The sequence below is a fragment of the Gopherus flavomarginatus genome, chromosome 1 (genome assembly GCF_025201925.1).
Source record: "Gopherus flavomarginatus isolate rGopFla2 chromosome 1, rGopFla2.mat.asm, whole genome shotgun sequence".
Lineage (NCBI taxonomy): Eukaryota > Metazoa > Chordata > Testudines > Testudinidae > Gopherus > Gopherus flavomarginatus.
Window position 1 is genome coordinate 88,158,321 of NC_066617.1, and position 14,678 is coordinate 88,172,998.

Sequence of the window (14,678 nt, forward strand, 5' to 3'; positions counted from 1 at the left end):
AGATACTGGTATTTTTGCCTTCCTTGCTAATAATATGTGTATGAAGATTCACTCTAGTTTTGCACAGATAGAAACTCATTGCACATCAACATTTCTTATGTCACACCCCTAAAAAAGATCTTAGAGGAGAAAAAAAAAAAAAAGAGAACTACAAACACAAGAGCAAAAAATAAGACCTCTAAAACACACAGCTAACTTACAATCATGATTTTACTACCTAAGGGTATGTCTACACTGCAGCTAGCAGTGTGCTTCACACCCCAGACAGACAGACTCAAGCCACACCACTAACTTTTAATGCACTAGCTTGAGCAGAGCTAACATGAGTCTTGTCTACCCAGACAAGGAGGCAGGCTCCTAGTTGCAGTTTAAACATACCAGCTTATCTGAACTGTCCTGAAAATTTACAAGCCCAATTCAAAAAATATATTTGCCTGTCCTTTACAATTTCTGACACCAAGGTAAAAACGTATTTTACTTGCCAGCTGGATACAAAACAAAAAACAAACAAGTTACTCACTGTCAGTAGAATTTTAGAAGGTTGTAACAGTCTGTGCTGAAATCTCAAGCACATCTTCAGATGGGGAAGCGAACCATACAAAATGAGAACACAAGCTCCTAACAATATATATTTAAAACATAAAAGCTACTTTACTGCATTAGTGGTATCATGAAGGCCTGGTGCTTAACTCCTCATCCTCTGAAATAAGAATTAACACAAGAATGAATCACAAAATCTTGGAAAGTAACTAAATCTGGGGCTGAACTGAACCATACAGTTTGGAAGCAACTAAATCTGGGGCTCTCTCTGAACTTTTACATTTTGGACAATAGCCAACAAAAGAAATAGCTAAACAATAGTACTGAAAAGAATAGTTAATTAAATCAAAGACAAACATGGAGTGACTTAACTCTTAAAAGTAGTGATGTTTGTACAACTATCAGCTGACACAGCTTCCTGAGTGGCACACAAAGATACTTGATGAGACACACTTTGGCTCAAATCAAACACACGGACCAGTAAAAACAACTCAGTTATTTCTTATAATGTTGGACTTACTCATGCTCTCCTCTCTCCTGCTTTTTACAGACAGAGACACATTGAAAGGGAAAAAATATAGATGCTTTTTCTAAGCTTTTGACAGTTTTAGGCTCTGATCCCATTCTGATCAGCATAAGGGTTCACACGAGGAAGCCACAGAAGGCAGAGGGGCTCTACACACTTGGAGTGGTCTGCCCACATGGAGCAGACTGGATTGCTATCAAGGTATTAGTTTGGGTAAAATTCCTTTCATTGCCCCATAAAGATTTTGGAAGCTTTTATTCCATTTTGCATTTTAGCAATAAAAGTGATTTTCACACACACTGAGGTTAGCCTCCACTTTAAGGAAAAAGCTAAATCTTTCATAAACAAATCAGGGGTTCGTAAAAAATGAATATCAGAATTCAAACAGATAAGGCAAATGTGTGCCTTGCTGCTTTGTATTTGTTATGTTTATTTTAAAGTACAAATATGTACAATATTGTAATACTGTAGTTAGATGTGCATAATCAAGTACAACTGGAAGAACTGGCAATTTTTGCATGCAGTGAGACTAAAATTTAATTAATTAAAATATGAATAAAATTTAATTTTAAGTCAAAATTTTGGCCTCTTTCCTAACACTTCAAAAACGTATTTTTATGTCAAAATCCAACTCAAATGTGTTTTTATTTCGCATTCATAATACAAACAATTAGATTATGTCTTCTTATGGTAAAAATTTCACCTTAAGAAACATAGTATCAAAGAGTTTTAGTAATACATTTCCTGTGCCAATGCTGAAAATAACCTTCAGGAAATGGCTGTTGTTAAGCCACATAAATGAGTCTTTCATCAATTCTCATTTCATATCCAACTTTCTGCTCCATATTTATGTTATGGTACTCTTCTGCATTAAGTTGGAAGACGTGATTTACTAAGGCCATGTCTACATCTAAAGTTTTGCAGCGCTGGTTGTTACAGCTGTATTAGTACAGCTGTATAGGGCCAGCGCTGCAGAGTGGCCACACTTACAGCAACCAGCGCTGCAAGTGGTGTTAGATGTGGCCACACTGCAGCGCTGTTGGGCGGCTTCAAGGGGGGTTCCGGGAACGCGAGAGCAAACCGGGAAAGGAGACCCGCTTCGCCGCGGTTTGCTCTCTCGTTCCCGGAGCCACCCAGCAAACCGCAGGGAAGGAGATCTGCTTGCTCTGGGCTCCGGGAACGAGAGAGCAAACCGGGAAAGGAGACCCGCTTCGCCGCGGTTTGCTCTCTCGTTCCCGGAGCCACCCAGCAAACCGCAGGGAAGGAGACCTGCTTGCTCTGGGCTCTGGGAACGAGAGAGCAAACCGGGAAAGGAGACCCGCTTCGCCGCGGTTTGCTCTCTCGTTCCCGGAGCCACCCAGCAAACCGCAGGGAAGGAGACCTGCTTGCTCTGGGCTCTGGGAACGAGAGAGCAAACCGGGAAAGGAGACCCGCTTCGCCGCGGTTTGCTCTCTCGTTCCCGGAGCCACCCAGCAAACCGCAGGGAAGGAGACCTGCTTGCTCGGGGCTCCGGAAACGAGAGAGCAAACCGGGAAAGGAGACCCGCTTCGCCGCGGTTTGCTCTCTCGTTCCCGGAGCCACCCAGCAAACCGCAGGGAAGGAGACCTGCTTGCTCTGGGCTCCGGGAACGAGAGAGCAAACCGGGAAAGGAGACCCGCTTCGCCGCGGTTTGCTCTCTCGTTCCCGGAGCCACCCAGCAAACCGCAGGGAAGGAGACCTGCTTGCTCGGGGCTCCGGAAACGAGAGAGCAAACCGGGAAAGGAGACCAGCTTGATTACCAGAGGCTTCCTCCTTCCACGGAGGTCAAGAAAAGCGCTGGTAAGTGTCTACATTGGATTACCAGCGCTGGATCACCAGCGCTGGATCCTCTACACCCGAGACAAAACGGGAGTACGGCCAGCGCTGCAAACAGGGAGTTGCAGCGCTGGTGGTGCCCTGCAGATGTGTACACCTTCAAAGTTGCAGCGCTGTAACTCCCTCACCAGCGCTGCAACTTTCTGATGTAGACAAGCCCTTAGTACACCACTGTTGGTGGGTCTGAAACAGGAAGAGTCATGGTGGAGAAAGAAAACATACTTTCACAATAAGGAACCCTACTTGGTCATTCCCTTAACATGGCAAGATGTGTGTGTGTATGTAGAAAGAATGCTCGAATGAAGAAAAAGTGAAAAGCAAGGGGATAGGGTTTAAAACAAAAGAGGGAGAGACTGCATATGTTACCCTTCAAGAGATCAAATTTCCAGGATTTGAAATTCTATTATGAAGGTCAAACAGGGGGTCCAAGAGGCTGTCTTATACTTAAATAGAGAAAATACTAAACAGGGCTAAATGGGATGCCTTTTCATTTACTTCCTTGTTTCTCATTGTGGGAAGAATTTTAAGTTAACAGATGCTGCAATGATTTTGTAGTAGTCACCAACAATCAGACCTTTTAAAATTATCTGCCCATTAGAATTCACAGAATTTTCCAACAGCAGATTATTCATTTTAAGGTGGGTCAAAAATTTTTTTAAACAAGCCTCTTGGTTTAAAGAAGTTTACAGTGTTCAAATCTGATCCGGATTTAAGGATTAATTACTAGAAAGGCTAAACTTAAATCTGCAACTGAGATTCTTAACCTGGAGGCCACAACCACGCTGCCCTTCCCAGAATGCTAATATGGGTATGGGATTCCAATACAGAGAAGGAAGAGAATAATTGATCTAGGGGCAGGCAGATTGCTAAATAGTGTGCTGTAAACCCTCTGAGGGAAGGGTGGTGTCTATCTGTATCTGTAAAGCACTGGGGCCTTCATGGACTACAACTAAAAAAATTGATAATAATTAGCATGACAGCCTTTCAAAATATATTTTGATTATTGTATAAAGAATAAAAAAATTCAGAGTGGTTCTGGTTATACTGCAGAGATCTGAGATTCTGCCTACTTTCCCAGCTCTGTCCAGCTTCCTAAAGAAGAGATGAATCAAATACAGTAAGAGTATGCAGTAGGCAAGCAAGAATATCATAATACACTAGATTACTCCATGTGATACAGTGACAGAACATCAGATTTTTCTGAAAGATAATTAGTTTTGCAATGCAGCATGTTACAACCACCTTGTTGTGTACACTGCTCTTTCTTTCCCAACATGTGGAATGCAGTAGATGCTGCTGAGGTAGCAGGTGAAAATATGTGCAAACCGTGACAGGGTTGGGTATGTGTGCCTACTAACTTGTCAATGAGTCTGTTAGTTTGGGGTTTTCAAGAGAATCTCCTGGGGGTTAAAAAAAAGCTAAAAAGTTTAATTTTATTAAAGTTCTGTTTTGCTTTATACTGAAGACAGTAAAGTCCTACCCAGCTGCTCTTAAGTGTGAGCTTAATTGCAGGAGGTAAAGGTTGGGAGCCAAGTGGAGCAATGGAAGGCTGCTCTTGGGCAGGCATGCATCCAGCCTGACAGGTCAGAGCCAATGCTTTGGGATGACAAAATGTCATGGGAGGCCTGATAAGAGTATCCTTGTAGCTCTGGGAAGACCAACTAGAATGGCACAGTTGCTAAACTCTCGCTGTCTACAAAAGCAGGCTATGGGTAGAAAGGGACATTGTTGTATGGCACCACAGTTAGCATTACTTAGAACAGGAGCAATCCAAATGGCGGAGGGAATACCTATGCACTATAGTAGCTATTATAAGTGTTTTAAAAACAGGCGCAGGTGAAATCCACACATCTGGCCCTCGGTTATGTTATACAGTAGAACCTCAGTTATGGACACCTCAGGAATGGAGGTTGTCCATAACACTGAAATGTTCCATAACGCTGAACAAGAGGTTACAGGACTTCAGACATGGGGGAAGGGAGGGTTTGGGGCTACAGCCGCAGGGTGTGTGGGGAATAGAGATCCGGGTAAGGTGAGGTGGGGCAGGAGTTTTTGCTTCTGACTTGTGGGAGCACCGGAGCTCAGGGTTTTAGACTGCAGGGGAGTGCTGGGGCTTGGGGCTTTAGCCCCGCAGCTCCGTCCTCGACTTCAGCCCCCATCAGGGGTGCTGGGGCTTGGGGCTCCACACAGCTCTGTTCCTGGCTTCATCCAGGAGGGGATGGGGGGGAAGGGGGATGCCAGGGCTCAGAGCTTTAGCTACAGGTGGAACATGCTGGGGCTGAAACCGGAGCTCCTCTCATAGCTAAAGCCCCAAGACCTGACACACACACACACACACACACACACACCCCAGGGCTGAAGCTAGGAGCAAAGACTTGAGCCCCAGCGCCCCCCTAGAGTTGCCAAGTGTCTGATTTTCGACCGGCGAGTCCAATCAAAAAAAGGAACTTGGCAGTGTCCGGTCAGATATATTGACCAGACATAAAGTCCAGTTACCACTGGCAGGGGAGAGAAGTGACAGCCTGTTGCCTGGCCCTGAAGCGGTGGCTCCCAAGGCAGCACACGTGCACTGGGTTGGGCCACGGATGGCCCCTTTGAGGAACATAGATGCCCTCTGTAAGGCTAAAACCGAGAGTGGAGCCACAAGGCTGAAACCCCAAGCTATAGTGCTCCCACCTCCAGCTGAGCCCTGGTGCTGCCGAGGGGCAGAAGCCCTGAGCCCACACCCCCATCTGGAGTCCTGAGCCCTCCCCAAAGCCCCAAGGCAGCACAGTATTTGCTGGGGAGGGGGAGGAGGTTTTTTTTTAATGTATTTATTTATTTGTCTGTGCAGCTGCCTGATTACTTCTGGCTCCAGGTGGTGTCCAGTTGACCGGTAAGTCCATAACTCTCCTGTTTGTATCTTTGAGGTTCTACTGCACAGCATTTTCTTTGGTTTTAAAATAGGAGAAGCAAGAGCATCTTTTCAGAGCCCAGCAAACAAGAAATCTCTGAAACTGAAACTTCTTAAAAATATTGGAAAGCTGTTCAAAACAGCCACATTTAAAACCTCCTGATAAGAGTTTAGCACAGACACTGCAAATCTGTTTATGAGACATTATCCTACACAGCCATCTTTTCAGGGAAGCCCGCTTTTTCCACATGTGATGATGGCCTATTCAAGAGAGCTGACCATCAAATTAACATTTATCTCTGGGCCTAATCCTGCAACCCTCACTCATGTTATGTAGTCCCTATTGTTCATGTGAGTAGTCCAAATGGGCCACTCAGCACAAATAATGGTTGCAGAATCAAGCCCACAGCAAATACAAGAACATACCAAAGATGGAGTTTAACCACAAAGACAGATTTCAAACCTCAAGTAGGCAATAGCTAGCATACAATGTTTTGGTAAAGTTTCCACGAGAAGGAATCTAACCTCAGGATTCCATCAATAACACAGAGTTTTAAAATTCCTAGTCAGACCTGTTCATTAACTTTATTTTCATTTATTTATACTTCAGCATACTTTAAGGTTTTCCAAACAATAATTCTAAATCAGGTCACTGGAAAAAATAAAAAGGAAAGTATGTAATTGTACTCAGATAGAGCGCTGAAAGTTTCTCTCAAAGAGAAATCTTCCTACTAGGCAATGTGTTTCAAGGAGCAATAAAATCAGAAATTATGCTAACAACTACAGGCAGCTCTACATTCAATCAAAATCAATTAGCAATCATGTATCACTGCAAAAGCTCAGAGGAAACATTGCCAACATATTCAGGAAACATAGTATATTAATCCAGGAAAAGCTGGAGGAGCAGAATAACTGAGTCTGAAGCACAAAATAGCAGCTTTGCAACTGCAAATAAATAAATAATTTTTAAAAAGGGGGCCCCCAAAGATGCAGGAAAGTTTAAGTCTATTTGCCTTTTGTCATATCACATATGCTTTAAGTCATATGTAATTTTCCTTTGCATCTTTAGTTTGTTTAGAATGTTGGCAAATTTCCACTCAATTTTAACTTGCTTCCAGTGAAGTTTTTGCCCTCTTTTTGGTAAAAGTCTGTTACTATAAAAAGGAGAATGACAAAAATCAAATATTTTTCTTTCACTAAGAGAAGTACAAATAAATGCTATTACTTTGAAGTAACTGAGCTGCAGTTACACAACTCCTATAGCAGCGTTAAAAGAAATGTTGCAGTGGTACTTTGGAGACACATAAAAAGCACTAGCTTTTAGTAATGCTTCAAACCTGAACACTCACTTCTTAGAAAATAGGCAGTTACTTCATTCCTTGCTTATGCTGTCTCCTGCTAATTACGGTAATTTAAAACTTGGCATGCATTTAGAAATGCACTTTCTGTCCCTCCCCTTCCCAGTCACCATTCTTCTCTCATTATATTTTAATTAAAAATGAAATGCCCTAAAACCCAACAAAACAAAAAGCTAATGCATTCATCTTCTTTACCCTATTTAAAATGTTTTGTCCTGATTTATTAGTATGAAAACTAATAATCTATATTAAAAAGACTCTTGCCCTTGAAACTAGATTTTCGGTATTGTTCCCATGGCAGAACATCCAAAGTCAAGTTAGCTTCATTTATTAGTTCTAGTCATTACTTTCCTTTCTCAAGGTATCCCACAGAACATTTCAGAGACGTGAACGAGTTTGACAACAGTAATGTGTTAACTATGTAGGTAAAACACAGCAGACAATATGAATTCAGTGGTTCTCACACACTTTTGGGACACTAAGGGTGTAATGAACCTAGCTCCACTCCCATTCAAGCCATTGATAAAACTTCAATGGGAGTGACGATAGGCTAACCCCTTTGAAAATCCCACGCCAGAATATTTTACTAAGAAAGCGGCTTTCCTCTTAAATAGCCTAACTGCAGCACTTATCTTCTAAGAGTGCTACTGGATCTTTAATTTCCTCCAAGAAGGTTACCAAATGAGCAGAATGTGCCTCAATGTAATTGATCATCTCAAATTAGGATAAAATTGCAAGAGCTATTAATTCTTATGATTTGGGCATAATGAGATCAGGAAAAAATTTCTCGCATGATATAGTACCATTGGGTACATTATAAAGCAGTAGTCCCCAAACTGTGGGTCACGCCCCCACTAGGAGGGCACAGAGGAACATTTGGGAGGGGGGCACGGGCTAACTCCCACGGGGGGGGGGGCAAGGAAGGACCGCCACTCAGTCCAACTCCAGCCTCAGCCCAGCTCCAGCTCCACATTGCCACCAGCCCAGCTCCAGTCACAGGTCCACTTTTCCCCCTACTCCACCCTCAGCCCAGCTTTGTCCTCATTCCCTCTCCACCCCCAGGCCAGATCCACCTCTAGCCCCAGCTCCTCCCCCATCCCCAGTTCAGCGCAAGCTACTTTGCTGAGCCAACTGTGCAGTAATGGGGTGGGGGAGGAGGAAGGAGTGCGAACAGATTCCATTACTAGTAACAGGGGGTGCAACCAGAGAAGCTTGGGCACCACTGTTATGAAGATTTTAGGCTTTCTTCTAGAGTATCTGAAACTGGATACTGTTGACAGCACATAGGAATAAATGGACCCGTGATCTATTCTGGTACATCAAGCCTTGTGTTCCTGTGGTTAGGTTGTATTTGTGCTTTAGTAGTAATGTTTGAGGTACAGTTCTTTCAACTTACAGGCTGTGTTTCAAAGTACAATTTCTTTTGCACTGCAGTTTTAAATTATAAAAAAGGATTGCTACTAACAAATCTCAAAGGCCAGGCTATGGAAATTTTAGGGAAAGTGGTCTAATAGAAAGGGGCAAGTGCACATGCAACATACTAGGTTTATGTAATCCATGGCATCAGCCTGCTTGGAAGTGTTACTCTGCTCCCCTTTTCAAAGTCTTCAAGTATTCATGAATACCACAGAAAGACTAAGTGATGATGAAATACAACACCACATAACTCTGGTTCTAATCTAACATCTAAAAAGAAGCTATACGAAGGCAGAAGCAAGCACTGTACTTCAGTAAACAACAAAAATAATACTGTACTCAGTTCATAAGACAAATACGTGAGGGTAAATGCGTAAGATATCACATTCAACACTATGAAGCTTAACTAGACTACTTCCCTCAATAATGGCTCCCACAGTCCTACAAAGGAAAGTAATTTGATGTAGATGAAAAGGAATTCAATGTACAAGTTTATACAACCTAAAAATGTTATAAGGATGCCATTTTAAATATTTTCTCCCCCTTTACAGCAAGCATCTCATTGCAAAACACTAAGTTCTCTCACTGGTGAGACACACAAAATAAAGCAAAGCCTTTGTACTCTACATGTAAAATAAGAGCAGCTGTGATTGTCTTTACGAAGTTTGGTCTATACATCAGCCTTGCAGTTCATCTCAATAAGCACCCCCTTCCACCAGGGTCACATTACAAAACTATAGTGCAAGGAATTGCAAAAAGTATCTTGCTGGGCACTAAGCTACGAATAGCTACATATTCCATTCAAAATCTGAGCATGGATTTACCAAACCCTAAAACTCTACAAAAGTGAACCTTTTATTAATGAAGTCACTAAAGCATACATTTAAGCACTGTCCATCACAAAGAGAGCTTTCCATTGGACTGCTTAGCTAAGAGCATTTAAGCAAGTTCATTCTGCGACTCAGTCTTTATTTACAGGAGCTTTTCCAGATTGAATACAAGCAACAGTTAGCTATTACCATCAATTCCAGTTTAAGAATACTCTAAATTCCAAAGAAAAGTAGTTGACTTATCTATCTTTAAGTCTGATTAGATACTGGGAATGATAAAAATTCACCTTTTCCTTGATACTAAATTCTACAAGTAGATCCAAGAGTTATTTCACCAAGAAAAAATCCTTCTGGGTCACAAATTGTTACTAAATTAACATATATGGGTGAAAATACATAGGGGTATTAGAATCATAGACTTTAAGGTCAGAAAGGACCATTATGATCATCTAGTCTGACCTCCTGCATAATGTAGGCCACAGAATCTCACCCACCCACTCCTGTATCAAGCCTGTGTCTGACCCACTGAAGTCCTCAAAGCATGGTTTAAAGACTTCAAGGTGCAGAGAATCTTCCAGCAAGTGACCCGAGCCCCATGCTGCAGAGGAAGGCAAACCCCCTCCAGGGCTTCTGCCAATCTGCCCTGGTGGAAAATTCCTTCCCGACCCCAAATATGGCGATCAGCTAAACCCTGAGCATGTGGGCAAGACTCAGACAGACACACACCCAGGAAAGAATTCTCTGTAATAACTCAGATCCCACCCCATCTAACATCCCATCACAAGCCACTGGGCGTATTTACCGCTAGTAGTGAAAGACAAATTAATTGCCAAAATTAGGCTATCCCATTATATCTCCCCCTCCATAAACTTCTCAAGCTTAGTCTTGAAGCCAGATATGTCTTTTGCCCCCAATATTCCCCCTGGAAGGTTGTTCCAGAACTTCACTCCTCTGATGGCTAGAAACCTTCGTCTAATTTCAAGTCTAAACTTCCTGATAGCCAGTTTACATTGTTTTGTCAACACATAATAAAAACAAGCATATTTCCTAAATTCACCATTCAAACAACAATGAAAATTTGTCTGTATCCAGCACATAGAGCTGGATCTATTTTACACACACTTCCCTCTTACATTACCTGCCATGTCTTGAATGGCTGCTTGTAGCGTCATATGGGTCTTCCACCTCATATACATTTGTATCATGGTCTTCCATCACACTGCTGGAATTCTGCCATTCAAAACATGGATTTTTATCAGAAGACTGAATAAAAGGCAAGTTTTCATACTCTGGAATTTCTTCATAGTGGCGCACATTCTCATATTCTGGTGGATAATCGCTTGTAAGAGAATTCAAGTGTGTTTGTGACAACTGCTTCCCTGAGAATATTTGTTCATCTAAAGACTCTAATCTTTGACTGTTTGGTATATCATGCTGACTCCTATGTCTCTGTCTTTTCTTTTCTGATGCTGGGCTACCTATTTCTGCAGAACGTGCCTTGGCAGATTTAGTTTTCCTTTCGCTTGCTAGGGATGTTACATTCCAGTTGTTACCAATACCATTCCCTTGCCCAGTGGGAAGACTAGCTATGGCACTATCCATGGACTGGCTGCCCTTGGAAAAAAATTTCTGGAAGTCACTTTTCATTATGCAAACAGATAATTTAATGTTGAGAAATTTCTTTAAATTTTTTTTCTTCTGACTGTCTTTGGGAGGTTTGTCCGTTCTGTCCATATCCACGGAAGACAGAGATTTAGCTCTAGGCTTGATCACAGCAGTTGAAAGGTCAGAGTTTGTGGCAATGGTGGCAGTTTTTAATGATTCTGGATTGCCTGAAAATGGCAGGATAGGATGAGGTAATTTCCAGACAGGTTTCTCTGAAGAACGTTTTGGCATGTCAAAGTAAGGTGACATACCTTGTTCTTTGGCCAACATATGCCTTAAATAAGTTCTTTCCAGAACATTTTCTGATTTTTTATCTTCACTGGAAACATAAGAACTTTTTTCAACAAGCTCCTCTGATGCAGCTTTTTTCAGCAGTCCAGCAGCAGGCAAGCTGTGTCTTTGAGGTTTTTTAGGAACAGTCCTTGGTGAATTTTCATCTTTTACATGAATTTCTTTATCTTCTGGTTTGTGCACAGAAACATCAAGGCTACTGGAGGCAGGCAAGTGCTGATTGCAAGTCAATTTGAGCTGTTTAGGCAAACTCATGGACAGAGCACTGCTTCGTATAAAATTAGTCCTTTTGTCCACAGCAGCTAATATACTTGCGTCATCTGTCATTTCATCTGCAGGACTTGTTAAATTAAGGTCTTCATCCAAGGAACGTTTAACATTTTCTGTCATGAGAGAAGCTTCTTGCAGAAGCTGAGGCAAGATATTGTGTGAAGCTAATTCTTCGGTATCAGATCCCTTCACCCAGTGTATTTTCTCAGCAAGATTTTGAGGAATCTCAAATGTATTAGTCTGATGCACTTTTTCTGGATGATCATTATATGAAACACTCTGACCAAGAACATTAATTTTTGCCGTTTTTTTAAAGATGTGCTCAGAAAATCCAGCAGAATCACTCTTTGAATTAATCGGTTCTCTTGTTCCTTCACCAGAAATATCTATACCATCTTGACGGACTAGACATGCAGCACGTGGCTTTCTCGGTTTTGGAACTGGAAGCATTTTTGAGCTGGATGTTGAACACACTCCAGAAGAAGGTGGAGTTTTATCGTCTCCTTTCATACAGATTCCACCTGGAAATGTAATATCACTATTTACATTGCCATTTTCTAGGGTTTCTTGGTTCAATGAGCAATAGCAATTGTGGTTGCTTTCAGTTAGACTGGAACAGGTTTCAGACATGTGAATTTCATCAGCATCTCTCTTATTGTGGTTATTTTGTGGCTTGCCTGTAGCTTCCTCAGACCCAGAAAACTGCACAAGATCTGTAAACTCTATTTTAACTTCACTGTTAGAACTACTACTATCATCCCTTTCAAGTTCATCTGGACACTTGTCCCTCAAAGGGCTGCTACTAGGGAATATACTTTGTGTCAGAACATCTTTGAGGGTCCCTTCCAGAAGGCTGGCCTTTAATACTACCCGATTTCTATTTGCCACTTTTTCACTATGACTGTCCTGTGTTGTCCTACCTTTTGTAGATGGTGCAATTTGTTCACCTATCTTGATATTCTCTAAGTTCTCAAAGTGTTCAAAAATTATTTGAGTTTTACATGTGCTCTCCCCATTTCCAAGCTTATGGATGCATTCAAAATTGCAAGAACACATTGGTATAATGTAAGCAGTATCCTCAGTGCTTTCTGCAGAGTCTCCATTTTTATAATTCAGGTGGTCTAGAGTTTCAGAAGAATTTCCTTTGTGTTCTTCTAGGCTTTTGGTGTTTTTTCTTAAAGATGATGGAGGTCTAACTTCAGGAACAGATGAACTCTTGAGAACCTTTGGTTTTGGTGCTATTGCTGGTTTAGTTTTCTTTGTTGTTTGTATAACACCAGCAAACACAACATCTGGCTTAGGTGCAACAGGGGGAGGTGATGCCTTGTGTCCTACCACAAATTTTGGTTTTGGGGCCACTGGTGGCTTCTTTATTTCTAGAAAGGAAAAAACAAAAATTGTAATCATTATGAACCTACAAAACAACTTATCTTGCATTACAGTACTTTTAAAAGATTCAACTTTTTATAACATTTAAACTATTCAATTATTTACACTATTTCACTTTACCACCACCTTACTTTTTTCATACTAGCATTTCTTCCTTTTAGTAGAAACACTCATGTAGTTTAAGGGGGAAAACTTAGGTTTTCTAAAACAAGAGTTTTTCAAAACCTAAAGCCTGTTAGAAATGTTTATCTAAAAATATTCAAAGTACTTAAAAAGGATGTTTTGCTTGCCAAAACACTGAAGGGTGATGAGAACTGAAGTCTACAAGCCTAGCTTTGCAGTTTATGTGAAGCATCATAAAAAAGTATTTAAAGCATAAAATAGCGAAAATTAAAGCAGACTAAAAATTTTATTGTAATATTAATTAATTCTATTATTACAATCATCAGTAATAAATCAATAACCTCCCTTCACTTTCAATATGCAGCTATTTAACTTAACTATGTTCTTTCCCTCTCTATTTTTGCAGAAACATCTACTAATGGGAATCTGCCACTACAACCAGTGATAGGAATTGGGTTCTGAAGAATGAAGTTTGGATGACATCTGATTCTCTAGCAGTGAAGCGCATTCCAAGATAGGAAGCACAATGAGGATATACAATGTCTTACTGAATTTTCCATCCCAAGGCATGTTATTTTCTATCAGTTGGAAGCTGTCACCACAATTATGGCTTATGATCCATCTGATACTACTAGAAATCACACTTTTCTTTTTTTTAAGTATTCACTGATAGGACATTTTAATACATGCAGGAGATTACTCATAACATTTAGAAATCTAAAAAGATATCCCACCACCAGGGCATGGCTACACTTGCGAGTTAGAGTGCATTAAAGCAGCCCACTGCGCTCTAACTCATGATGCATCCACACTGGCAAGGCACGTAGAGCGCTCTGACTCCGCAGCTAGAGCGCTCCTGGTAATCCACCTCGGCAAGTGGAATAACATTTGATGCACCCCCGCTGGAGTGCCGCAGTGCCAGTGTGAACGCCCTGGTCTGTTAATGCTCTCTAATCAGCCTCCAGAAGTGTCCCACAATGCCTGTTCTAGCCACTCTGGTCATCAGTTTGCTCTACTGCCCTGCCCTCAGGCGACCAACCGTCAGACCCACCCTTTAAATTCTCTGGGAATTTTGAAGATCCCCTTCCTGTTTGCTCAGCCCGGTGTGGAGTGCTATCAGCAAATCTTTCCAGGTGACAATGCCTGCATGTGCCAGGCGATCCCCAGTATGGAGCAATGGCGAGGTGCTGGACCTCATCAGTGTTTGGGGGGAGGAAGCTGTCCAGTCCCAGCTGTAGGAATTATGATACCTTTGGGCAGATATCAAGGGACATGACAGAAAGGGGCCATGACTGGGACACACTGCAGTGCAGGGTGAAAGCGAAGGAGCTGTGGAATGCCTACTGCACAGCCCGCAAGGCAAACAGCCGCTCCCGTGCTGCCCCCGCAACCTGCCATTTTTACAGAGAAGGACACGATACTTGGGGGCAACCCCACCACCACTCTGAGTACCACTATGGACACCTGAGAGCCCAGTTCAACAAGGCAGGAGGAGAAGGAGCAGCAAAGCAGGAGCGAGGGTG

The 14,678-nt window shown here is 42.0% G+C and overlaps 1 protein-coding gene across 2 annotated transcripts in view; it reads right to left on the minus strand.

Moving 5' to 3' along the window:
- Window positions 1-14,678, minus strand: part of FGD6 (FYVE, RhoGEF and PH domain containing 6) — a 104,484-nt gene that overhangs the window by 77,748 nt on the left and 12,058 nt on the right. For both annotated transcript variants that reach the window (XM_050934296.1, XM_050934286.1), the window contains exon 2: window positions 10,556-13,019. In XM_050934296.1, coding sequence (XP_050790253.1) covers window positions 10,556-13,019 — 2,464 coding nt within the window. The remainder of the gene's footprint in view (window positions 1-10,555; window positions 13,020-14,678) is intronic.